General features: G+C 36.8%; 1 protein-coding gene across 16 annotated transcripts; it reads right to left on the reverse strand.

The window, feature by feature from the left end:
* Positions 1 to 229: 229 nt before the first annotated feature.
* On the reverse strand, positions 230 to 27,377 carry LOC129733363 (RING finger protein 44-like). 16 transcript variants are annotated; one of them, XM_055695198.1, is made up of 15 exons: positions 27,090 to 27,374; positions 26,713 to 26,888; positions 21,154 to 21,191; positions 20,643 to 20,708; positions 20,359 to 20,573; positions 17,519 to 17,850; positions 11,652 to 12,815; positions 7,989 to 8,241; positions 7,228 to 7,920; positions 7,013 to 7,159; positions 6,809 to 6,952; positions 6,493 to 6,743; positions 6,234 to 6,418; positions 6,048 to 6,160; positions 230 to 579 (listed from the first exon to the last, which is right to left on the reverse strand). In XM_055695198.1, the coding sequence occupies exons 7-15, from the start codon at positions 11,822 to 11,824 to the stop codon at positions 511 to 513; spliced, it is 2,028 nt and encodes a 675-aa protein (XP_055551173.1). In that variant the 5' UTR covers positions 11,825 to 12,815; positions 17,519 to 17,850; positions 20,359 to 20,573; positions 20,643 to 20,708; positions 21,154 to 21,191; positions 26,713 to 26,888; positions 27,090 to 27,374; the 3' UTR covers positions 230 to 510. The 16 variants fall into 16 exon arrangements, with proteins under 16 accessions (XP_055551173.1, XP_055551172.1, XP_055551174.1 ...); XM_055695197.1 differs by having other exon boundaries at positions 21,109 to 21,191; XM_055695199.1 differs by lacking the exon at positions 26,713 to 26,888.
* Positions 27,378 to 27,562: the final 185 nt, after the last annotated feature.

Raw genomic sequence — 27,562 nt, forward strand, 5'->3', positions numbered from 1 at the left:
ACTTGAGAATGTCTTCGAGGCTGGTGCTTTTGCTAGACAACGTCTTGACGTTAATCCAAAAATTTGAAGTCTCTATATTTGTTTTTAAAAACAGCTCCTATATATATGCGAATAAACTTACTTGTTAAACTATACCGTACATTTTATTGTAAATCATAGAGGTGTGCTAAAACGCCAGTTGTTCTCAGTTAGGTGCATTCTCTTAGCAAATTTTCAAAATGCTTTCAAATCACATACGATAGCCAAAGTTTATATATCATGCCGAACGGATAAAACGTATACATAATAATATTAATTTTGTTTCAGCCCTACCATTTGCTTTCCAGTATCAATGATCGATCCGTTGCGTTAGTGGTGATATTTTTTGGTTATGGTACTAATTTATCAGCACAGACACGGTTATTGAGCAGAGGCGTAATTTTAGGCGTAAAACGTCAGCATCGGTTTCCTAAGAGATGGAGCTAAAGAGGACAAATGTCTAAAACTACGACTACTACCCCAGATCGACGTCTATTGGCCTTCGCTGCTCTCGAAATATTCTGATGCGTTGCCACGGCAGATAGGGCAGGTTCGGTTAGACTGAAAAATAAATTATATTTGAGTTTAGTTACCAGAATGTCGCAGGCAAATAGCTATTTCACAATAATTTATACCGATCCATTGTCGATATTAGTAAGAGGAAGCCTGAGCGAAATGCTCGATAAGGAGAAATATAAAGGCCTACTACAGAAAACAAGACGAGCGGCGAATTACTTGTCTAACCAATTTTGGTATTACAAACGGCGTGTCGACTGGATTTGGACGAGCAGCTCGACTGCGAAACTCCTTGACTCGTTCGTGACTCAGCTGTCATCAACCAAGTTTTACTCGCAACCCGTAATACGTCAGTGAACGGAGGCGTGGCGAGTTGCTTGCATCGTCTTCTGTGATAGCGCCCATATTCGCAGTAACACCACTAACTAACAACATACGCAATACCGACGATTATTTAATACTTCAAACGAGCACTCAAAACACTTTCGTTTCTACTCGAGCTTTTAGGTGAATCAGGGTTGTGGTTATTTTCCATACAAATTTGAGATTACGTTCCTTTTCACTTCACGGTTTTGAGCGTGAAAATCTCAGCTTTAATTAAATAAGTCAAAGTTTCACGCACTTAGTTTTATAATTCAAAAGAAAATGAGCTTGTAAAACTTGAGGTGACCTCGACAATGTACTGATTCACCTCAACAAAATTCCTTAGGCGACATCCATTAATTACGAGAAAATCTCGTTTAAAACGAGATTTTCAAACTTCTGATCATTGCAAAATATTTTTAGATTTTACGGATCCTGATATATGCTTTTCAATTATGATTATCGAAAACATGTTGTCCAGATTTGGAATGATTTCGTATAATTTCGTAAAACTCGAAATTTCCCGGAATTCCGCGAAATTGCAGAAAAATTTCGTTTCATTTCGATAAATTCCTCTTAAAGTTTGGCGAAATTTTACTTCCAATTTCGACGATTACCAAATTTCGAACCAAATTTTTTATGGTTTCCACTTTTAAAAATAAAACAGACATTAAACATTAACAGACCTTTTTTTTAATTCAAAAAAACTTTGAACATGTGGGTTAATCCCAGCCTCTAGAAACATTGCTCTCTTTTTAGCGGATACGTTTTAGTTTCTTTCTTGATGAATGAAAAATATTGAAACCAAAATTCTGGTGTAAATAAAAACTAGTATTTTCAATTATTTAAAAATCATGTAAGTTTCACGCATCTTCTACGAACTGGATCTTCCGATGAACTGGCTTGATCAGCTCACACGCAAGTTAGTTTCAAAGAACTGACTCTTCTGATCAGCTCACGAACGAACTGCCTGTATCTATACAGATCAGTGGTTCCCAACTAAGGATCCGCGGTCGGCAACGAGACCGCGAAGCTCTTGCTAAATTTGACGAGTAACTAAAATCAGTGAACCAGTTCATTCGTTCTTTTTGTTCCATTTTTGCTATCAATTCGTGTGCGTACTCGACGTTAGCCAGCCACTGTGTCCGTGGGTGAATTGTGGCAAATAATTTTTGGCTTGCTTTTTGGCTGGCAAGCCACAGCATAGCAGACCAGACAGCCATGCATCACGGCTGATGCATGGGTTATGCATAGCAGACCAGACAGCCGGTAGCAGCTAGCAGCTGGTTGCTGGGAGCTCTATTGCAGTTTCGCGTGCGGTTTTGCACTCGGTAAAAAGGTGTAAAGCTTAAATACATGGCTCTCGCTTGCGGTGTCTGACCAACAAAATCAGCTACCAGCTTTTTGCCTGAAGTAAGCTCACCCCTTGAAAAAGAGCGGTAAACCACTCACTCATTTTGAAGAACCAGCTCTTTAGATCAGTTTGTGAGCGGATTGCTCCCGTCTAGTTCATTGGCTAAAACACCACGCCGAAGACATCATGTTCTCGTTCATTTTCTGCACAGTTTTATAATTACATGCAGTGTGCGTTTTGATAGCGGGAACTTTCAGTATTGTTTTGAAGTCAGCAAAGGTTGATTTCAAAACAGGCATATACCTTGAAGAAATATTTTTAACTTGTAACCAAAAAAATATACTTTATCAATGAATGAATAAAATGAACATGGTCCGCTCTGATTGAACACATAACTGAGAACTGTTAGTGTTGTTTGTAGGGGACACCAAATTTCACAATTTCGAAAACAAGCTTAAATTATAGCAACTATTTGTTTTTTGCATTACAACATTCTATTCTAACCATTGATTTGTAGATATGAATACAATTTTTAGTTTGTTTGAAATTTTTTTATGGTTTCTGGTATCGCAGAAGTGTTGAGCTTTTTATGTTTTTGCAAGAACTCCTGTTTTGCCCTGTAGGAGTTTTTTTTTTTTCACTTTACGGACTACACCAAAACTACATTTTTTCCTTCCCGAACTACACCCGAAAGCAACAGCCTTCTACAACAGATGAACCAGTTGAATTCTATAAATCTTTACTGGATTCCTGGTCACTGCCGAATAGAGGGCAATGAAGTTGCATATGAACTCGCCAGATTTGGTTCCCAATCGACCTTTATTGGTTCAGAACCGTTTTGTGGTATCTCAACAGTGTCCTGAAGGATGAACTAAAGAAATGGGAACAACGAGAGATCACAGCTAATCGGAAGGCAGTGTCTTACATCAATATGTACAACTTGAAGCCGCAAAAGGTGCTCTTAAGCTCAATCGTGTTAAAACTTTTCAGGAAGGGGATCTAAAGGGACATCGATTTTTTTGATAATCGTCCGTCTAATCAAATCCCGAATCCTCAAAGATTTCCAACTGAACACCTTAATAACCATGAATGAAGACTGGATGGACGCTAGGACTAACTTCAATTTTCCTTTCAAAGTGATTAAATCCAATCGCAGTGAATGGAAAGGAGGAGGTCCCAAAGTTCGTGCTGGATCAGGATGGACGGATATTCTATACAGATGGCTCTAAAATGGGCGAATCTACAGGCGCTGGGGTCACTGGACCAGGAATCAATATATCAATTCCAACGGGGCAGTGGCCCACAGTTTTTCAAGCTGAAATAAATGCTATTCTAACATGCACGAGTATTTGCTTGGCTAGGCAATATAAAAAAAAGCCTTGGTGCTACATTCCGGTTCGGAACTTGACCTTCTGTTTATTTATACACAGACTTCACAGGCTAGGAAATATAAGTATGCCAATATCTGCATTTTCTCAGATAGTTCTCAGATAGTCAGCCATCAATGCATTAATAGCATACACCTGTCAGTCGATGTTGGTATGGGATTGTATTCAATCCCTACGGGCTAACTGTAACAAACGTTGTTAATTTATACTGGGTGCCTGGTCACTGTGGTATGGAAGGAAAGGAAATAGCCGATTCGTCGGGCCGGAGCCAATCTGCGGGATTTGAAATCTGAGCTCAGAGACTGGGAATCAATGATTGATGCCAACTGGAAGGCTTACTCCAAAGCAAGACAATCTAAACTATTCATTACACCATGTAATACAATCACACGGAATCTACTCAGTATGAATAAAGCTGATCTGAGTACGTTAACTGGTCTACTGACAGGACACTGTCCAAGTAAGTATCACCATAAAAATTAGGTAAACTGACAGATGCCTTATGTCGTTTCTGTAATTCTGAAGTAGAAATCTCGGACCACTTACTGTGCCAATGCAGCGCATTAATTCAGAAAAGACTGCGTATTCTTGGAAAAGGTATCCTTACGCCTAATACTCCGTTCACACTACACCGCATATCACCTGATATCAGGCGATTCGTGCTATCGAGGCCATATCACCACCCATATTACCTGATATCCCATACAATCGAGCTGTCAGCGGATATCACCTCGGCTACATGATATCGCGGATATCATGTTCGAGAAGCAATAAAAACCAGATTTTCAGCAGTTGGCAAGACGGCCAAAAGACATTTGACGCAACCCTACAAATTACTATAATCAAGGACAAAGATAAATGACTTCAGAAGAAACGATCCACCAGGGACCTGTTGAAGAGAAAGTGCGAGAAACAGGAGACCCTAGGCTGGAGTGATGCATGAAGATGTTCGTAAGCGACGTTAGAAGCCGTAACCTTTTTGTATCTGGTGCGTTACTTCAATGAAATGCCCGTGAGTTTTTTCGAAAACTTAATTCTCAAATTTTAAGGAAGTTCGGGTTAGTTGAGCAGATTTACTAAACGTTGAAAGCTTTGTTTCAAGAAACTTCACGGGAAAAATGTCAATGTAGACGCATTGCAGACGAACGATTGGAAGGAGTCTCTACAGGAAGCCATAACCAATCATGAACCTCGTGACACTATCAACGGTGATGAAACAGTTATGAAGTAGCGTTCCTTCTGGTTGTTAAAAACAGTTTCCATTCCAGGCCTTTTTACAGATGTTTACCTAACAAGATGTATGCCTTTCAGTCAAAGAGCTGCCACAGAGAAAAACACTCGAAATAACGATTGTCCATCATATACGCTGCAAACATGGTAGTGAGAACTTCTCACTGAGAAATATTCGCTGCTCGTTACTGGAATAACAAGGAAACCTCGGTGTTTCAAGAATGTTAAGTCACTTCGTTATTTATGGGACAAACTCGAAAGCCTGGATGTGATCCGTTTTTATTAGAAAGTGTATTTTGGAATTAAACGCGAAATTTGTTAGAGAAGGATAGCAGATTTTCATGTATGTGGACAACTGTAAAGCACACCTCAAGAAGCTGCAGGCCATTGAATTGAAATTTTGAACTTGGGGATGGGAAGCACTACTATCGTGACGCCCTAGTAAAACAAATGCTTGAAGATATGGACAACCACCACGTCAGATATTATGATGTTAAATATCTTGCGCCATTTTTGTATGCCACCATAGTCTGTACGCGAATCCATCCCTGCAGAGAAACAGCACTTTCTCACAGTGTCCTTTTGACTGCTCTATGCTACGAATGAGTTTAATTCGGGACTACAAAGCTGCTGATATTTGTTTGGTTTTTCGCAAAAGAGAGTAAAGAAAAAAAAATATTTTTGCTTTTGTCAACACGCATACTCTGACAATCTATGCGAAAGTTTACGTGAGTGTAAGCTCCTTTAAAATCTTTTTTAGCTTCGTAGTCGCGAATAAAAATAAAACACGTTGTTCAGATTACACAGTTGAGTTTTTTTGCTCTGTAGTTCCTTCACAGATACCAAAGTTTGATCCGGTATCGTTGTGTCCGCACAGAGGTTATGGACCCAGGCCACGTAAAGAAACTCGCGCGAAATTGTCCATTCTTGCAAACACCTTAAATTGACCGACCAGAGGTTTATCCTGACGGCATCATGAAAGAGAAGGAACGTAACTGACTCCGTAACTGATACTGCAAAATCGATAAGAACGTACACTACAATTACTTCCTCTCCTCCGAATAAACGAGAACTTGTCTGACAGGAGACTTTTTCAAGGCTAGTATCTTATCCAATGATTGCACCCATTAGAAACATAGGCTAGAAAAAAAAAAATAACATACGGAAGTAATACTTACCCTTAGCCATTTGTCGACACACTTGGCATGAAACTCGTGAGAACACGGTAGAACTCTCAAAATTTGTCGTGCCTCGAAGTCACACATGCATACCACACACGACGTTTGATCCCCTGAAAACAAATTAGTTTGGCCGGATAAGTCAAACAATGTACGAACACTTCTATGGATCAAACTTTTACGAACCTGTATGAGTTTCGGCGTTAAATTTGTAACTTGGCAGCTGATCGATTTCGGGCCGCGCAAGGCCACGTGGTTTCGCTTCTCCCAAACGTTCAGCTAGGCTTAGCAAAGCTTCATAATTCTCCGTTTCATTAGAGTCTGGCGAGTTCAAGTCAGGTTGGCCGTACGTAGACAGCGGGAACATAGCCCTGCAAACAGACAAAAAAGAAGATTTATATTAGATTCAACCTGTTTCCTGATGCCACAGCAGAGCTTTTCTTACAAAAAGTTCAACAGGATGCCAGAGTAGGCGGACGGTGTGGCGGACAATGAAACCTGTGTAGGCTGCGGAGCCAGCGTCTGATGCGGCAGGCTGGGATGACGATGAGCAGGATGAGCGTGAGGATGCGGCGCTGGTGGTGCAGGCCAATGGAATCGAGTGAAGTTTCGGCGTGGTGCGGTGATTGCGCGTCGAGCCGTTCTATGAAGCAGCTCGAACTGACTGGTACGGCCCTGGAGAATATTTAACACGGTCGATATTTGGAAAATAATATGAAACATCTGTAACGCCCAGTTCTTTTGCTAACTTGTATACTTACTTCGGTCGATATATAAATTGGCTGCGGAGGTGAAATTTGAGCCATTTGCGGCGAGGAATGAATATGGGCAGCAGCAAGCGGAGAGACATGCAGTGGCGAAGCACTAGTATGGTCCAAACCATCCAGTGAAAATCCGTCAGCTCGCTAGAATTTATAATGTATATAATCTTAGCATCAATATCTAACGGTTACGGTGTCACTTACCTGTTGTGCTAAATGAGGGTGTTGATAGTGTGGTTGATGAGGCTGCGGATGAGGAACAGCCAGTGCAGCGGGTGTGGAGGCGAACGGGCCGAAGTGTCCACCGATGTTACAAGTTTGAGCAAATGGTTGCGAGTACACACCATGAACCTTTTGAAAAAAGAATTATGTGCATAGATGTAGCTAAAGGGATTAACAGAATGCAATTATACGCTTACTTGGCAAGGTGGTATATGTGGTGCCGCAGGATGTCCTGAGCAGATAGAAATATGTGGTCCCGTTGAGTACGTCCACACCTGTTCATGGTGCCCCAATGGAAGGCTTACAGGAACTTGATTGATATCGACCATCAAGGAAGGATGCTGGTGCTGCGGTTGAGGTGGCGATGGTTGTTGGAATACCTGCGGCATTGGTTCCCAGGGACGTGGTTGATCACGGAATCTTGGTCTACGCAAAGGTGGACTACCCTGTTGCAATTGAGCCGCACCAGGCTGGTGTTGTGGCAAGTGTAGATGATTGTGCGAATTCTGATGATGTTGATTCAGATGCACAGGCGGCTGTTGTTGCTGTGGTGGATGATTATGATGATTGTTATGATGATTATTGTTGTTTCGAGGAGATCTTCGATGTTCCCATATTGCTGGCGGGGACTGACTAGGCATTCTTTGGACACGGCGCCTTTTGCGGGAGGGACTGTCAGATTTCATACCGTTGTTACCATCTGAACCATACGAAGGACTTGGTGTTTGGTGGTTGTTTGAGTGCGAACTGCTGCCTTGGTGGTATGTCGGACTTATGCGCTCTCGGTTGTTTTCACGGCCGTTACGCATCGAATCCATAGACAAGGCAGACCTCGTATCCAAATGCAGATCAGACCCCCGAGCAGAATTCGAAGGTCCTTCGAAGTGATTCTGAAATACGTGGAAAATGCTTTGTGTAGATTGGGATAAGATTTGTACACCAAAGAAAATGTACTTACCGAATGTCGATCGATAGTTGAAGCACTCATTGTATGCCGGTTTCTATCCAGCATACTCATGTTATTACGGCGGTCATTATGACTTGGTCCGGCTCTAAGAATTTGTTGAGATCTATTATTAACACTACCATCATCAGTAGCACCGTAAGGCATTAAAATTGGACGATTGGTGATTGGAGTGGAATGTAATTGCATTGGTGGGGATTTTGGTGAATATGTGAAGGATTCTTTAGGACTACTCCCGTTATTATCACTGCACAGTGGTAGTAGTGGTAGTGGTAGTAGCAGTAGAGGAAATAAGTAGTAGTACGTGTGTATTTGAACATTTTTGCAATTTATTTACCACAAAGGACAAAAAGCATGCGGAAGAAAAATCAAAAAACAATCATATATTAATGAGAAAATAAATTACAGTTACGATAAGCTTATTTATAATATTCACTGCCTACAAAACTGTTATATGAAGAGATTGGAAATGTTTGTTCAACTCAGAAAGCTATTTGTGATATAAAACATAAAGATGAAGGTTTTCGAGCAAACCTGCAGTCTGTCTATCACTTGTTTCGCCTCTACGTAACCATTCACCGTAATGCAGGAAGTTTCGTAACAAAGCATGAATGTTAGTTAAACTGTGCAAACATTCCTAGCCCTAAGTAAACAATATATAGCGCTACTTCACCTGTAGTTAAAGAATTTATATCACAAATCGCAATCAACCACATGACTATAGATAAATATACACCGGACTCGATGCGAAAGAAACGATTGAAGTCAATTTTTGACAATTTATTAAATCAATCGTTTCTCTCAGTACAAATAATAACTTACGATATCAGAAGAACTGGTCATTTTTATTATCACACACGCGCGGTAAGGTTTTACAAATGTAATTATAGAAAATAGAAAATAACAAATTCCTAGGGTTGCCAGCAAAGTTTGCCAACTTCAGCATAAATTACCAACTCATCACGCGGTAATTAAACCATGAACATTCAAAATCATATGAAATAAATTAAGTACACTATGAAACTGCTTTATATTGGCATATCAATATAATTGCAGAAATAACAATATAAGAAACAAATACAAAATGATTCCAGATGCAAAGATCTTATTATTACAGCTTCAATCACTTTTTATATGAGCAGCGATATAAAATATTGAATATTTTTCAATTAATAAAGCAAACCAGAAATATTTACTACCGTTTAAAATAACCAAGTCGATTTGAAAGCTCAGTTGAATATAATCTAATAGAAAGCTCAAACCGAGATTACAAACCCTTAAAACAATTGAAACAAGTATTACAAGATACCATTTTCAGTTAGTGTAACGTTTCAACAATATAGGGTGAGGAACGGGTTAAGCAGTGGGCCTATTTTAATCAGTCGAAATAAACGGGCCTCAATCTCTTGAATTTTGATCGATATCGATAATTTCAATGATGAGAACGAAAACTCTGATTAACTAGCTGTCTTACGAATACATAAAATACCGTTCAACACAAAAAAATCTTTGAAAAACCATCCCCATGCAAACTGCCTAGAAGTTCGGGGTGATTGGAAGAGTGTCCCTCGATAGAAAACTTTAATTGATAATTGTTTAAGTTTGCTAAATCGGTTTTAGAATATGAAAACAAGAAAACAAGAGAAATAGATAGAGAACAAATTGATATACTTATATTTGTATTTCACCATACAGATTTCGAGTATTTTGTCTCGGCGCCTAAAGCTGCTTAAAATATGTTCCCTACCCTAATATTTTTTTACAGAACAAAACAAGATAAAATTATTATTCATGAAATTATTTTAATCCATTATTCTGCCTGACAGAGTGCGCATCTCGTGAAATTTGCAGCTTTTTTGACGAAACATTTATGACTGAATTCTATTCTGTTTTGCTTTTACAGTTTAATTTTGCTTTGTACCAATAGCTCGTATGAATTCTCTTTGAAATCTAGTAGCTTACCCAGTTCAGACTTCGAAAACATCCTGAGAAGAAATTCTGGGCAACTTTTTTTGGCAGGCTTTGTTCTCCTATTTTTTGCATTAGTATCGAAAAAACGTTTGTTTCCACATTCATCGTTTGCCGCAGCAAAAATAAATATGGATTCTAAGTAAAATGGGTGGTTGTACTTCAAATTACCACATTATTGAAGGTATTATAAAGTTTACGATTCATGCGGATTTAAAAACATCTAGAAAATAAAACAGTTTGACTTCCTCGTTATTAAGAGAAGTCGTTATAGAGCTGTTTAAAATGGAATCATTCAAACTCGAATTGAAGATCATGATAAGCGTTCCACTAATAAAGCGTTGAATGACTTACGTCAAGGCGACGATAATTCGTTTCCTTTATGTAATAACATGTAATTTAATTCAAAATTTCGTAGATTTTGTACCAAGTTTAAAAACAAAAACCATTTGAACCTTATGTAGACCTAATATATTGGCCCAGTTTTGCGATAATCTGAATACAGACGCTATCCTAAGTATGTTGACTAAAGGAAACAGAACAGATATTGCTTATTCTCTATGTCAAAATTACACGAAAAATTAACGCTGCTATCGGTATTCCGAAGGTTCGGGACAAAATTCATAATACGCAACATAAACAACGCAACATATAGTGAGATTGATGCATGTGAACGGTAGAAAACTGCGACATGAAAGTCACCAACCATAACAGGCGAGTTTTAGCATGTCACCGTGATGAGTGAAGCGTAGGAGGGATGCGCAAGAAAAAGGGGTTACTTATATGTGGGTATATAATACAAATTGCAGATGCTTCGGTGATTGTTTAGGGAATGAAGCTGGCATCAACTGTCCACTTAGATTGTGAGGTATTAATAAAGATATTGGCTGCTCAGGTGGATTTAAACTACACAAGGAATAGAAAACAGTAACACGGATGTAAGAAAATTTCATATCCATAACAAGTACTAAGATGCATTCATAACTATTAAATGTGTTGCGCTTAGTTGTAGTTTGTTTAATACCATATTCCATTATATCATCGCATAGCTTTTCAATTAGCATTACACTAACACAATGAGAACCAAAACCACTGTGTAAACAGAACTGACATTCGGCATATGGTAGTTTGAAGGAATTTTCTGATGGATAATCGTCTTTGATAAAATGGACCTGTTCAGTATTGGAATAAAGCCTTACGATTGAAGAGTTGAATGTAGGATTATTGCGGCTTACATATAGCTATAATAGATATTTAAACCCAAATTTGAGAAACCATGTTTGATAGCTCGAACAGTATTTATATCAATTGAATTTAAAAACTCACTTTAAAATTCAAACATATTTTTGAAAGAATATTACTATAGAACTTTAACATAAATGTTTGCACACAAATACAGACCGAGTATTTTTTTTTAAATGGAACATAGATTTTAGATTACTTCTATGATAAATACAATCGTTATAAAACTTTTATGAAATTTTCAAAAGTAGCTTCATCAAATGGTGCGATCATATTATTTGTATGCGGGTAAAATGTACATGCTAGCATATATGGTCTCTTGAAACCGTACAAATCTCTTCATTTTTATTCATTTGGCGCTACAGCATGGAAGACTAAGTCTACATGAAACACCACAGGAGAGTTGAAGCAAGCTCCCGCGTGGCCAGACTTCGATGCAACACTTACCCATAATTGAAGCCATTTTCCATGTCCTTGTTATACCACGTCTGATTGTGACCACCGTGGTTACGATTGGAATGATGTGAATGATGGGGTGAGAACGGCATACGGGACCGATTCCTCGGGGCGGCTCCCCGTGAATATGGCCGTCTTGATGTTCCCGAATGGCCTGGATTCATTGTTCTGTGAGTTGCTTCACAGTAGCAGTTGCTGTATCTACTTTTCCCCTTGTGCAATGCTTTCAAATCAGTCCAATACCTTGGCTAGCAAGCAGTCCTTTGTTAAACGTCTTTTGGTTTTTCGCGTATCTATTCAAAAGCCTACTAGCACTATAACGCATATAAGAACACCAACGCCTCTTTTTCTTCGTCGGATAATGTTTTTGTTATGAGAACTTTTGGTGTTTTGTTTATTTTCTCTCAGCATTCATTGACTCATCGTTTTCTATGATAATGTTTCTTCACCACACCACTGAAGTACACCAACAACTTTTTTTGATAAATTTCATTCGTTATAGTAGAATGCAGTATTATTTTGTTAGCATTGAGAAAAAACAAACGAAACCTCGCGCGGGTGCCTTGCTTACAATATGATTCGAATATATTCCGATACTGGTGTACGGATGGTGTCTACTCCATTCATGAGGTAAACCTATAGTTCAATGGGGTTACGCTTATTTTCCATACACATCAACACAGCTGCTACACATATGATGATTATCATTCACACATACACTACTGACTCTTACCAGCACAATAAACACAAAAGTCAAAAACACGTAATAAACCAGCAGCAAATAGCGGAGAGAATAAGCCCAGGCCAACGCGAACAGCAGAGAGTGAGTAAAATATGGTTCGTTTTGTTTGCTGTTTTATGTTGCGTTATGCTATGCCTGTAGACTGCCTCACAAACTTAGCTATGTGTAATGATGACGTCTTGGAAAACAACCAAGAGATGACGACGTAATTTAGCGTGTACAAACTGCAGCAGTTTACCGCTGGCACGTGCTTCCTGTTTCAAACAGAGTGCGCCCCAAAATGGCGCTACACTGAACTATGGATGTTGAGCTGCTACGCTAGTGTCGCTGCTTGTGTTTCACACTGTCTAGTTTGTAAATCGATACGGCTTCGCACCATCGGACGTGAAGTTGGGGCAACGTTAGCCAAATGTCTGCAGAAGAGAGTCAGGAGAGAAGAGATGAGGAGAAATGATGAAAAATGGTTAATTTCACTAGCTGACTTTCGATTTTGATGTGCAATGTGTCTGTTGTGCCTAGAGCTTCTCTTGTAATTGTTATGCAAGAAGCCATAACTTGAAAAAGACGCTTAAAATTAAGCGTAATAATATACATAAATGTACTCATGTATGGGTGTTGCTTGAGAGTTAGCAAACTTCATCGTTACATAGCTTATCAACAAGAACACAGACAAAGTTGTTCAGCGTAAAATATGTTTGTAAACCTTGTCTTGATACATCAGCTGGTTCTCTATTACAGATTTAGTGTTCACTACGAGTATCTGTACCAAGGCCTGTCGCGGTTTTTTTCGGTAGTGTAACGCGCGAGATTCTATGTTCCAAACATAGAAAGTGCCGCATTCTTGTACTCCACCACCGATATAGTTTATGCACATGCGTCATACTGTTGACATTCGGTTGGATATTCTAGAGTTTTGCTAGATTACAAAATATTTAAAAAATGCATATGCTGGCAGTACGACTACACTTTACCATAAGAAACATAAGAAACAACAAACAAACGGGAGAACATAAATACCATAAATATCATAGAAATCATAACAGATTTTCAGACAAAATAGAGTTTTGACAGCTGAAGCTGACACCGCAGTTATCAGTAGAGTGGAAAATTATTTGGCCCACCCATGTTGGGAATGTTTCGCACAATCACTATAAGTCTACAAGAGAACATCACAAGCTTCCGTTTCTGTAATCGATTCAAACTCCATCGTCAGCGAAATCTTGCTAAGATAACTCTACAAAATAGTTCAAAAAGAGTGAGTATTCGCAAGGAAGAAGGAACACTAATAATAGCTGGAACTGCCATAATTCTGTTTTTTTTGCTGTAATGAAATTTACGTGTATTCTCTATTTTGAAATTCTTGTACCAAAATAAGGCTGATACAAATTTCGAACTCATTTTATGTCCAAGATTATCAAAAATTAGCCAAGGGGAGGGTGAAAAATAAATAACACCGAGATGAAAAAAACAGAATATCTTTGATAAAAGTTTGTATACAAGGTACGACGTTTGTAACTTGCACTCAAATAAATGTTGAAAAATAAAACTATATTGTTGTTAATCATATTGTTTGCCTTTCGATGACACTCTCGCTGTCACTGGATTTATTTGTTTTGTAATTTAACATACAAGCTGTCGAAGAACCAATAATAGTAACAAAACGGCTTGATTTTTTTTTCTTCCCTGCCAATTTTAAGGTTTTTGAAGGGGGTCAAGATTTTTGAAGGAGGAGAAGCGACTCATACTGCCGTGAAACGCATAACAGTCCCATCTGCGAGACTTTTGTTGCATAAAAAGTCAATTTATAACAATTACAACGGAATAAATTATATAGGGATTACTTTGCATTGCAACGTGTAAAATATAATCGCTTCTTAATCCCAGTCTTTATGACCACTGAGAATGTATCAGTTTGTTGTTGTTCACAGTTACTGAACTAGTTCGTTTTGCTGGAAGTAAATCGCTTTGAAAGTGTGAAAATATTGTATAAGCTTGTGCAAAATATCCTCATTAGATCTGATCCGTGCTTGTTACGCATATGCTGATAGCTCCTTTGAAGATTGTCTCGGTTTTGATCTAGCTATTTTTGATCACTTTTGATTTGTTTTCTGTGTAGTGACCCATAATTGAGCCGTTGCGGAACAGAGTGGTCTAAAGACCATTTTTCTCAAAAAAGAGTTTTTTACATAAACCGCATCTTCTCATGAAGCAGAAGTTAGGAGACTAGAAATATTTCGAAAAATCGAACTTTAAAGCTGATTTACAACATGTTGAAATTTCGTCTGAAACAGAATGGCCATTCTGTTTCGGAACAGAGTGGTCTATGTACATGAATCGAGGTAATACCATCATGTAACATGTGACATGCAAGCATGGAAAAAATCGTTCAGGTGATAATTTCTCAGCAGCCGGTAACGATATTTTTCGCTTTCGATAATTACAAGTGAATACGCAGCGAAAAATTAATATTTGAGATTGCTTTGATTTGTTTGCGCTTTTTCACTCGTTTGATAGTTTTCACTCATATAACTGGTGTAGATAGCGAATGTTCAGCGTAGGAAGCGTAGTGTCATTCCAAAATTTTCATTCGATATTATAATAAGTGTTGTGTTGGAGATAGGAAGAAAGTTCCACTGTAATGCGAAACCACATTACCCATATTCTAAAATACGTATGTACCGGGAAATTTCAAGTGCTACCTTACCTCCAAGCATCATGACGTGATGGCAAGATTGGGGCTAGCAGCACCAGAAGCTCTGAGCTTCAACAAAAGACCACTCTTGAAAGCGACTGGTGTAACAGCCAACCGAAAAAAGATGTCGGAAATGGCAACTGAGGCCTCCGAGATCATGCGACAATCCATCACATCGGAATTGGCTGGATGGATGATTAACATCAAAGTTGATAGTGTAACCCGCGATCATTTGAAATAAAAAAGCATGACCTATCCTTCGTTTCTTTGTTAAAGATCTTCTCAGAAGATCATATCATCATTTAGTAGGTATAAAATAATTGATCCAAAAAAAATCGCTGATTTTTTTTCACTATGGAGAAGTGAAAAATTTTCGCTTTTGATTCAATTGAAATTATCACTACCGATTTTTGTTCATAGCTGTAACCAAGCAAGCTTATCATTGTTGATGAATGAAAACTTCCAAGCGATTTTCAGGTGATATAAAATCAGAAACGATTGTATGATATAGTGATTTTCTCCATCCTTGCTGATACGTAACATATTACATGTGATATGTAACTTGTCACTTGCCCTGTAACATGTTACACGTGATTTGTAACATATTACCCGTAATGTAACACTAAAAGTGTAACATGTCAAATATCATGTTATATGTAACATGTTGTGTTACATGTAATGTTACACGTCACATGTTACATGTGACATGCCATGTACATCATTTAACATGTGACACACTCTGTTCCGAAACACTCTGTTCCGAAACGATACGAGGATTCCAGTGAAATATATATGAAGTCAGAGTGGTCTGTGTACATTGGTATGGTAAAATCACTTATTTCGCCAAAAAAATGGTAATTTCATGTATTCACATGTTTAACCACTTCATAACCTTTATATTAGAACAATTTGTTTGAAAGAATCCGTTAAAATGAATTTTTTTCAGAGATTTTTCGAAAATTGCTCGATGGCACATAGACCACTCTGTTCCGCAACGGCTCAATTGTGTCTCTTGCTATGCAAGTAATATTTTTCTCCTCAACCGGTTTACACACATTTTTTTTCTGTGTGGACTCATCACTGCGACCAGAGATTAGATCTATTGTGATATTGCCCAGGTGTTTTCTGTACTCCGCACTTCAGATTATTGGCAGTATCACTATTGAAGTAAGTGACACGCTTATCATTCGCATCCATGCTTGTGTAAGTTGTACCTTTCCGTTTCAAGCTTACTGCTCTACTGTACCGAGCCTCTGTCCATCCTAACAATATCGCCTAATTACAATTCCCTGGAGAGAACTTTCATATGTTACTCACACCAGTTTTAGAAGGAGAGTCAACAGAGGTACTGTAGAATTCAGATTGAAGGAAGGGTACGTGGTGGGGAGCCTGAGATTACTTGCGGTAAAACTAATTGCAGGACACAGAATTTGACAGTAAAACACTTATAATTGATCAATTGGGAAATGTCAAATTCAATAATTGTACGATTTAAATTTATCATCTGGAAAATAACGGTTTGCTAACAAGCTTGCCTTTCTGTATTTACAAATATTTTTAAACTTTTACAAAAAAAGTACCATTCTACAGAAAAACGGTATATTTTTGTCTGATGAAATCCTTATTTCACCACATATTTGTTTGTCCCAGAACACACCTACAGATTTTTAGTTCTGCTCAGTGCAACTTAAGTGTCGACCTTTTATCATTTGGAAAAAGTGTCATATATTAAACTTTCCTAATTGTACAAAATTGAATGAAATTTAAAAAAAAAATTTTCGTGTATGTAATACTAAAAGTAGTTTACATCATGATGTGAGAATTGAGCAATCAATACCGATTGCACGATAGTCTTGGTACCAACACAAGGATATAAAAGCACTTCTTGTTTTGAATTTTTAAAATTGGAAGGAAAATTATTTTGTTTACTGTGAACAACAGCACAAACTAAATTCTGACGATTCAAAAGTTAACGTTGATAGGTATTAAAACCACGAAAGTGTCGTAAACGACACGTTATCTATAGTAAAATTACCTTTGGGAAACCCAAATTTGTTTGACACCATTTTCTTGTTCAGGATATCTAAATATGTCATTCCTAATATTTTAAAATTTCCAGTAGTTTCGGTGTCATCCAAATGTTTTAAAAAATTCAATTCTAGGTTTTGTTCCATATTCAGTCAGCCATTCTTTCGATTTCAGTACCAACAATATTGTCCTACAAGACAAAGCTACAGATATTAAGCTAATTCTAACGTTAGTTAACGCATGTGCATATTTTACTTAAGCCTAGAAATCCAAATATTATCAACTTTATTCTAAGATGCATTCAGATAACATAGCCATTAAAAATAGAATGGGTGTTTTTATAGTATTATAGCATTTTTTGTTAATATATATTTATATAAACAGTGATATACGAACCTGTCACCACGAGCGGTAAAATATGATCGATGATTGAATTCTAACGTAACACCAAACACCACCAAACAACATTACAAAGAAAAATGCAGTTCCTCTTTTCCAACTACGCAAAGTAACGACGCGGTAACATACGAACAACTTGGTTTGATTTCAAATTCGTGTATCTGGAGAGGGAATTCAGGCAGGATTCGAAGTAGTATACAGATGATATGTTGCTTCATCTCTGCAAGTCTTTTTTTTTGTTACAGTGCAAATGTTAGAGGAGAAAAGTTAGAGCGTGTTTGATGTGCGAATACGCAAAAGCGCTGCAACAGATCTATTTAGCAAGGCACCTGCAAAATATGGAAAACAGTGGACTTGTGATATTAAAATATTAAAAGCAAAGTATTGTTAACTATATTTAAATATTACTTACTAGATGGAAGCAAGCACTTGCAGTCGATGCAACGTATTTCGACCCTTAGTAGGAATTTGTGCAAATAACACTCGACAGAAAAGAGTACATTCACGCGTTTAAAACTAAAGTAAAACCACAAAAGCTGAAGAAACTATTTATAAATCTACCAGGAAAGTACGCAAACCTTGCCGAATGACATCCGCCGTGGCGTGAACTCTGGTCATGCCACAGTGGACCCTTGTGCCATCTGTATGACCCTAGTAATTATACGAACATGAATGGTGGAAGTAGCCAATCAAAAAATGTAGCGAAATTGATTAGTGATGCAAACGGAATTTATTGAAAACGCCCATGTTTAATAAAATGAAAATAGCTTTATTGAGATCCTTCAGATAAAATAAAATACACTTATTGCTGGATTAATTAATACAATGGATATGTACAAAGATTATCACATGAACTATACCTAGGTGTAAAAGCAAATCATGCAACTCGAGCCGTAAATTTTAGTGGACAAATTTTACTCGCAGTAGCTGTCAAAATAAATCCTATTATTTAAAAAAAAATTAGTAAAAGTAATGAAAGATATCAAAAATACAATAAATTACTTAAAATTTAACTTAGTAAATCAAAGTAAGTTTTTTTTTCGGAGTTAAAGCTCATATTTGAAATAAAAAAAAACGATGCTAATGGACTCGGAGCAATACAAGATAGACAACGTGGAAGCCATAGCGTAAGACCACCTTTTAGAATTTTTCTGGCGGTATGAAAAAGAGTTTTAAAATACTATCTTAAACCGCAATGTTTAGCAAAACTCAAACCGGAAAATATAAAATAAAAAATAAAAAAATCGATAGCATGACTTGGTTTAATCATTTTGGTTTTTCTATATCAGCGATAGATTTCAACCGTCACCTCGAAGCAGCTTTTTACGAGGTGACTCAGCATTTTTAAGATTCAATTTTTACATTTAACATACATTACCGTTATGTTACATAATGGTACATTTAATATACATCGCCATTATGTTGCACAAACATAGATGAAAATATCTTTACAGCCTCCCTCTATACCTCTAAGGAGATCCACCGAAAAATGGATTTCAGTCAAGAGATCGTACTGTTCCTCGTTAAATCTGTGTGACCTTAATATCGTAGGTAACTCCAGGAGCTTTCTTGTTAGCACATTAGCATATGATGTATGATGTAGATAACTTCTGGTCTAAGCATCTCCAGCGGTGGTCCAAATCGTTGTTTTGTTCTATTTTTTTGGAATAAACTCAAATTCACTACTACACCGGTGTTGTAAATTTTGTTTTATACCAGATCCAAATTTAAAAATTTCGAAACTAGTATACGTTTTGATCTATTTTTGTCACTTTCTGGAACAGGAAAAGATCGTTAAAATCTGTTCCATGCTACTCAAATATACTAATTGGTGGGTAAAATGTGATATTTTTATAAAATACCATATTTTTAGCTATTTATTTTCATTTTCGCGTGTGTACGGGTCGATAAACAAAACAATGATTTTTCACATCGAATATTTTTCGTTATCTTCCCGAAAGCCCGACTTGCAACATTAATAATTCGATCATATATCATCTTGAAAAACTGTCACTGCCGTTTGGCTCAAACTGTCAAATCAATAATGCAAAGTTAAGTGGGTATTGAGTGTCTTGCGAAAGTATTCTTTTAATGTGCCTTAAAAAATTTTTAATTCTCTTTTGCTTTATATTGAGTGCCTAATATTAAACAAGTCTCATGGGAAACTGATAACACGTGGTATTGAACTGTTAACAGGGTGAAAGATGTCAGGGTGTCATGTTGGTCTATATTAGCTAGTTCTATTCAGGTTTCGCTGGTGTAAATCTAGTATAAAATTGTTCCTAAAATAGACCACCGCTGAAAATACCCTTAGTCTTCATGAGACTCTGAAATTTTATCAACACACTTGACAAGTAATTGTTAAGTCTGCTGACTGTGAATACTTTTTGCCCAAAACGGAAAACGTAATTGAAATGAGGCCGAGATTTTATACCGTTTTTGAGTAATAGAGAAAAGCAACCCGCGTAAAAAACGCGCTTATGTCCGGTACTGCAAATTAAAATACGGCAATATGTTAAATGATGATCACTCTGAACCTTCTATCAAATATATGAACAGAAACTTTGGTAAATATAATGGTGAATAAAGTAAAAAAGCACATAAATAACATTTCGAGAGCCAATAGTTTGAAGAAATTCGAGTGCGTTCTTCTATAGGTTACATAAGCAAGAGCATAAATCTTGAAAAGTATACATAGTTCAAAGACACTCATAGTTTGTGAGGTTTAGCAAATAAAAGCTAACGAAACCAACGGTACAATATAACTGATTAGGTCTTTCTAAAACACAAATTGTTAAAATAAAATATAACAATCCAAACTATTATAGTATACGAACACTCATTTTATCTCAACGGATGTCAATACGTTGTTGCTTACTATTAATACACATACGCAGAATGGACCATTGTAGGTACATGTAGATGTAAATTCTTATCAAAGAGAAAGCACACCAATTGCGTTGCGATTATTACTTCCAAGTGGAGGCGTTTCTATACAGCGTTGCAGTTCATTGCATATTCTGCATCTCGCCGGCAGCGGTCACTCGCAACTCTACAATAAAATTACTGCTGTACGTGTTACACAATAACCAGGAAGCAGAGCGGAACAGAATAGATTTACAGAATTAGAGGTGCGAGAATAGTGGTACACAACTTTTAGATAACGCCATCTGGTTAAGTCTTTAGTCTACAAAAAAGTATAAACGAACAAACAAAGAGAAAGAGAAAAGAGGAATTTGTTATTTGATATAGAAACGATGGTTTTATGTACAAAAATTCGGTGAACAAATATAGGGTAAAAATATAATTATAAAAAGCAACTTTTTCAATAAGATGCCGAATCGTAAATTCTCTCAGAATCTTTGTTAACGGTGAGAAAGTTACGTTAGGTTTTCAATTTGCTCATCTAATTTGGTAGCATTTCTACAACAAGTTATTAAAGGATTGAAAACGACCCGAAACCTTAAGAAATTTACACTTCGATGCATTAGTCTTTAGGTCTTAATGGAATGGTTCAAAAAAAGGTAGCGAATTTGCCTATTATTAAATAAACTAGTTAGTCAAACTGAATACAATGTGTTTATTACGGTTGGCTGCTTTTCTGCTGCATGCTTTCAAACGTGAGGGCCTACCTAAAGAAGAAAAATTCATCCAAAAAGTTGAATCACACCTGAAACCAAAAAACAAAACACTGGCATAAGCATTCCGAATGTTTGCTTAGCTACTTTAAAAACGCCAAGAAATACTATTGGTTACTAAAATGGAAATGTTTCCCGAAGTCAGTTTTGCTATACTTTTTAGTTTTAGAGTCATGTCATGCATGCTGATAATGTCCGTCCGCTTATTATTCCTACCTTTGCAAGTTTTATTCGCCAATGATTCCTTCATTCCATTCATCTTCAGCTGTTGATAATACAAACCCGTACTGTTTCTATGTTGAGATAGGTTCTAAATCAATATTATTACCATCCTTGACAAGTAGGTTTAAACATTTTCCTACAATTACATTAACTTAACTGCGAAAGCTAATAACATTCAATAATATAAAAAAAGCGTACAAATATATATAATAGTGTTGAAATGTCACCGTTTGTGGCAGAACACACAATATTAATTCTGAATAGATATTTTAGTAAATCATTACAAACTCCTCCCCCCCCCCCCCCTTATAAAAAAAATATTATTACCCTCACAGGATTTCACGTACAAAGCATAATACAAGAACAGTCATATCACAAATAAAGTAGATTAACACATTTGCTGATAGGTTCGCTATATGAACCGTATAATGATCAATAACATAAAGGGTAAACAGAAACATAGTTATGTCTAGGTAAGAATTTAGGTAAGAATTAAATTCTCTCCACGGGGAATGTTTTTAGGTATCAACAAACTTTCTCATCAAAATATTATGCTACAGAACCATGACTGGTTTTAAGGACAGCAAAGGAAACTTTTCACTATGTGAGATTATTTGGCAAAGTAAAGTTCAGGTGCTAACGTTTCGCTGGCGTCTGTTTATTGGGCACAGACTTTGCAGCCAATTGTTACAACTTGTAACTTACAAGACAATTGCGGCGTTAGCGCTACAATCCTATTGACACTATCAGTCTCTCCCGAGCCTGGATTCAAACATACCATGACTGGCTAAGCTAGCATCGTACCTCGCGAGACCAGCTAGGGGAATTCTAAAATGATTTTCTTCCAAACACTTTCAAATTTTATTACATTCAAGGTCGTCTATGGAATTTTTCGTCTATTTTCTTTTTTCTAGATTATTTCGTACCCTTTTTTGGCCAGTTGTAATCAGAGCTTTCATTTTGATTCTATTTAAACTTAAAAAAAAAGTTAAAATAATTATTACATTTATCATATCTGCATGCTTTTTGACCAAAATTTCAATTATATCTTGAAAACTGTTTTGCAATTGGCTATTTTTTCCTCGATATAACCTAAAGGGATCGATGTAACCATCAGTGATCTCCAATTTTAGAGTTTCGCAACCGGTTTTTCTTTTGTATGTAGCATTAAATATGCATTCCATCATAAAATATACTTCTACGTACAGCATACCTCCTAGTAAAAACTCGTATTTCTTAAATCTTGTGGATTCAGGATTCATAAGAGTATTAGTAAATTTTAGGGTGAAATGAAGCAAAATTGCAATGAAAATTAGCGACAAAAAGGACTCAGTTTTCAGTTTTCCAAAGAGAAAAACTCTGTTATAATTACAAGAAAAATGCTTTACGCGATACAGGTTGCTTTAATATATTCTTAGCTTAACGAAAATAAAAAAAAATAAAACCCGCAGCATTATTATTGGTAAATCATTAATCAATAACATTCATTTTATTCTCTTAACCCACACGTAGACTTATTTGTATACCCAAAACAAACAATATTTGTTATGGTTAAGTTGAATTTTTTCTAGTTTTCAATTGCTAAACAATCCTCATACGAACAATCCAAATCCCTAAGAATAACAGTCAAAAAAAAATTACGTTTGCTACATTTTAGATTAGTTGATTATAAATGTTAGCAGCAAAATAACCCAACGCTACAAAATGGTGTTTTCTTTGCATCCCAACGAATTGTTGTGGACTTGGTGTCTCCAAACAAAATACTAAACAAGCGAACCATTCAAAGGTTCACTATATTGGCTCAAGACTTATGGCGGAACGACCCTATCTGGACTGGCAGATAAATCCCTCTGTAGCCAAACCGTGCGCACGGGGTTCTGTTTGTGTGAAAGCAGGCGTTCTTACAATGATAGGTAATAAACGTGCCAACAAAGCTTCTCATTATTATGACCAACGATGACGCTTGGGGCGCATCTGCTATTATCAGCGAAGCACACCAACTGTAGTGATAACCTGATTCTGCTGATGACAGTAAGCAAACAGCTGAAAACCGGAGAACGCAAGAAGTGTTGTTATTATTGATACAACACACCACTGTTGGAACTTGGTCCTGTTGTGGTTTTGCGTTTTAATTTTTTTTTTGTGTGTGAAATTCATTGTTCATTGTTATTCAATTATACAAAACAAAGCGTGGGATATAGATGATTACATACTAAAAAAATAAAAACCGAATACATCCTAAATTTTCGCATCCCCAGGGGCAGTGACCCACGAAAAAATGCTTTCCTATTATGTAGTACAAATCAATATTCGTCCTTTTTAAACACTATAAAACGACATCATAATGAAAAACATGATACTGAATATGGTAAAATATGGTAAATGACAATAGCCATCGGTTTGTTCTTCCACTACGCACTTTTGTCGATCTAACGCTTCCTTTAGGTTTTAAACAAAATACTACCAAATGCTTCTAACATATCCTGATGAAAGAAGTTGTCTAACAATCTGGTGTATACTGTAAACCCTGACTGCAAACTGAGGTGAACGTGTCTAGTCTAACCACACTCTGAAAAATACGCACGTAAAATCCACCTGAAAAATCACGTAAGTGACTGACCTTAAGAAAATCTGCCATTTTACGTGACGTTAGTAACTTTCACCTAAACTTCACGTACGATTCACTGTCAATTCACGTACAATCGGTATATGGTTTCAGCGCGTTGGTATTTGTGTTTTTTTTTTTAACTTTGTTAGTGTTAGAGCGGCTGTGGTTTGACGTTTCCGACAACGATGTTTACGTGAATTTTTAGTATGCAAAAAAGTCAATATGGCGGACAAAGGACTCCTGAGCTGCTCTAGCTAATTTAATATTGGAAAACACGCAATGTAAGTAGCCAGAATAATATTCATATCAACAAAAGAAACATATAAATCTTTTATATTTTCAGTTGGTGAATTCTTTCCGGAACGATTGGAAACATCAACAGTCAGTTTCGAGCAGAACAACTCCGGCACCCGCCGCGGATGAACGGTCGACAATCTTTCCGGCCAATCCCTTTTCTCTCCTGTCGGAAACGTCGATTCGGGGCATGTAATTATTTGTTGATAATTAAAAATAAATTTTATTTGTCATATGCGCCGTGTATTCTATTTACTTGAATATCACGTGAATTCCATCTGAATAACACGTAAAAAGTACGTGAAAATCTTGTGGGGTTTATGCGTTTTATTTATGGCTTCACCTAAATATCACGTAAAAAGGTACGTGAAAATCAGGTAACAATCACCAGACCTGGTTGATTGACACTAACACACTGACACATGGTCGGCTTTCGAGAAATCGGCAAAAGTTACGTGAAAAGAAGGTGGATGAGAATCAGTCACCTTTCCCGGTAAATTTTACGTGCATTTTATTCAGAGTGCACTTCATGTTGTGCCAGCCATTATATGGCACCTTATAATACTGGTATTTCAGACGCGAAAAATCATACATTTCATCTCCACGCTTAAATTTATGCTAGCTGTCGAATGTCATTGAGAATGTAGAGTTTTTTTTTTCCTTTGTTTCATTCGCCCGTATTATTCGCACTGATGGCTAAAGAGCGTTTTTTTCTTCATTCCACGCTTCATAGCATTGAAATGTTGTATAAAGCGAAAAACTTCTGAATGTTTCATTATAACTTAAACTCGATTGCAGTACGCTGGTAGATCGAGTTGTATGTGTGCATTACAACTTTGAGATGAAACGTCCACCAAGGTTATTCATAGAATTATTGAAGCATTCTCTACAATCGCAATGATTTTTCCCAGTGCATTGAATAGCTATACTCTGAGTACTGGCTAGACTGCCAGTTACTATCTTTATCATCATTTGCCAGTATCGTTGATTTGTTTCCTGATTACTGTTACATAACTACTTTTGGCCTTGCGTTAGCTCAAATCGCACCAACCTGCATTAAACTTTTTGTTTATAACAATCCTGTGAATTAACAAATCATGAAAAGACTAACTTGGCGAATATGAGTAGACAGTAACTACAGAAAAAACTTGCTCTTTTATATGAAATTCGCCTTTTTCAGACAATATTCCAAAAACAACTATTTAGCTACAACACTGTCAGCGACTCGATCGACGATCAACGATATGAAGTTTAGTAAAACCACGCAACGTTTCGAATTCGCTACCGAATCTACTGTGTTGTAAATCTATGGCTGGCAACCGCACCTTGGCTATACATGACAATAAGTTCAATTGGTTCCATGTCGAAAATTAGTGGCGTCAGGTGCAATCGATCTTTTCAGCGATGCCAAGCATCAACGTGAAACCGGAATACAGCAATGATTATTAAGCACCGCATCGCGGAAATAGACGATATTCAAGGCTAATACTTTCCGAACCTTACCTTTGCATTGTTCTTGGTAACAGAAAATAAGTTTAATGTTTTTTCACTCAACTCAAAACATTATGTATGGAAGAAAAAGAGTAATAGAACATTTATACGGAATGGCAAACCCGTTATCTACCAGAGTTTTGATTCGTGGTTAATAGCAATAAGAGGAAACAATCGCATTATACTTATAAAATAAAATAACAAATGTCTAGAGTATCATAATAATCATATATGCGATAATAGGTATATTTGTTTTGCTTTTTTTAACAGATGTTCGTCACGACAAAACGATAGGTTGGCACTAGGTTTTTCTACAGGAATTTAGAATTTTAAAAAATCGACTAACAACACTTGCAACTTGAAAACTGCCATATTCGCTTAAAAGTTACATTTGATATTGAAATAAGAATGAAAATGAATCATTAAGCAATTCTCTATCAAATTAACAAAGGCGCAACTGAAGCCTCTCGGATTTAAATGAAACTTCAAAAATTTATTTTTCGCAAAAATTCAAAGTTTTTCGTAACTGTTTTCATACATAAACCGTCAGTCGAAAATCAACTCCTTATATTAAAAAGAACAGTGTTTTTTGGAGTTCGAGAATGAAACGTGTTTTTATCAAAAAACAACGTATACATAATATTCGAAGAGCACGTCGATAACCATGTAATTGATTAAACTTGGATATTCCGTACCTGCACTTCCAACCTTTTTACTGGTATTCTTGCTGAAGTAGACTTACTGGGTACATTAAAAAGCATTCATAACGAATTTGCACTGAAGGTTAAAACCAACTTTTAATAACTATCAAAGTTCACAAATTTGTAAACTTTTGCTAACCAGTATATATAAAATATTATATCTCTCAATTATCTATACAAAGCCCCGTTCTCAACATAGAAACAGCCAGTCATAACCATAATATTTAAAGCACTTACTTTTATTCTATGGTGGAATGAATCATTGCACGATTATTTCGAGACCAATTCATTCGGTTAAATTCATTGCCTTGATTTCAATCTTTCATGGTCTTCTTGTGAAACAAGTTTTCTTCTCTTGAACTGTTTTCCGTAATCCTCACTTTCACATGCCTTTAATATAAAGCAGCAGAATACTTTGCCAGCGAAGCCACACAAAAAAACTAATTATTTGCGTGAATGATATTTGGTTTTCATAACAATGTTGTTTCGTTTGCGTTGTGGTTAGTATTTTCCATACATTTGCAAGGGTATTCTCTTGTCATACAAGTGATTACGCTACATAACCATACAGCAGAACGACTAAACGCTATATTTATAGGCGTATGAGTGCTCACCAGCAGCCTATGTACATTGGGATACACAATATATTGATCCACTGACAAAACTTGTAGGTGCGGATAGCTTTTCCACACTTCCCGTGTGATTCAACTTTTTTTAAATGAACTTTTCCACGATAAAAAACACTTTCCCCTAGCTTATTCCAGCATAATATATTGTGTAAGCACTTGAACTACACTTTTCGAAAACTTTTTCAATAATTTTGAGCCTATTAACAAACAATTATCAATGAATTGCTACCAACCCGAACGGCCATTACCTTTCTTTGTGTTTTCTGCGAATTTAATGAAATGACAGATGTAATTTTCGTCTATGCACTGTTGTAAACGAAAAGCTTCCGCTAGGTTGGTGGGGCGTCAAAGCTTTTCGCCTGGTCATACGCCCAGTTCAACATGGCGTATTACGTTTGTCGGTTATCATTAGTGATTCATTCTGACTTTAATTGTACCGTTTATGAATTGGAACTACT

This window comes from Wyeomyia smithii, chromosome 3 (assembly GCF_029784165.1).
Source record: "Wyeomyia smithii strain HCP4-BCI-WySm-NY-G18 chromosome 3, ASM2978416v1, whole genome shotgun sequence".
Lineage (NCBI taxonomy): Eukaryota > Metazoa > Arthropoda > Insecta > Diptera > Culicidae > Wyeomyia > Wyeomyia smithii.

What these genes read in the sequence shown, in the direction of transcription:
- LOC129733363 (XM_055695196.1), bottom strand. Translation starts at nt 11,824, where the DNA reads ATGAATCCAGGCCATTCGGGAACATCAAGACGGCCATATTCACGGGGA. An exon ending in GAAAATGGCTTCAATTATGG is followed by an intron (nt 8,242 to 11,651) that starts GTAAGTGTTGCA and finishes ACCACTGTGCAG; the next exon opens with TGATAATAACGGGAGTAGTC. An exon ending in GGCATCCTGTTGAACTTTTT is followed by an intron (nt 6,419 to 6,492) that starts GTAAGAAAAGCT and finishes GTCTGTTTGCAG; the next exon opens with GGCTATGTTCCCGCTGTCTA.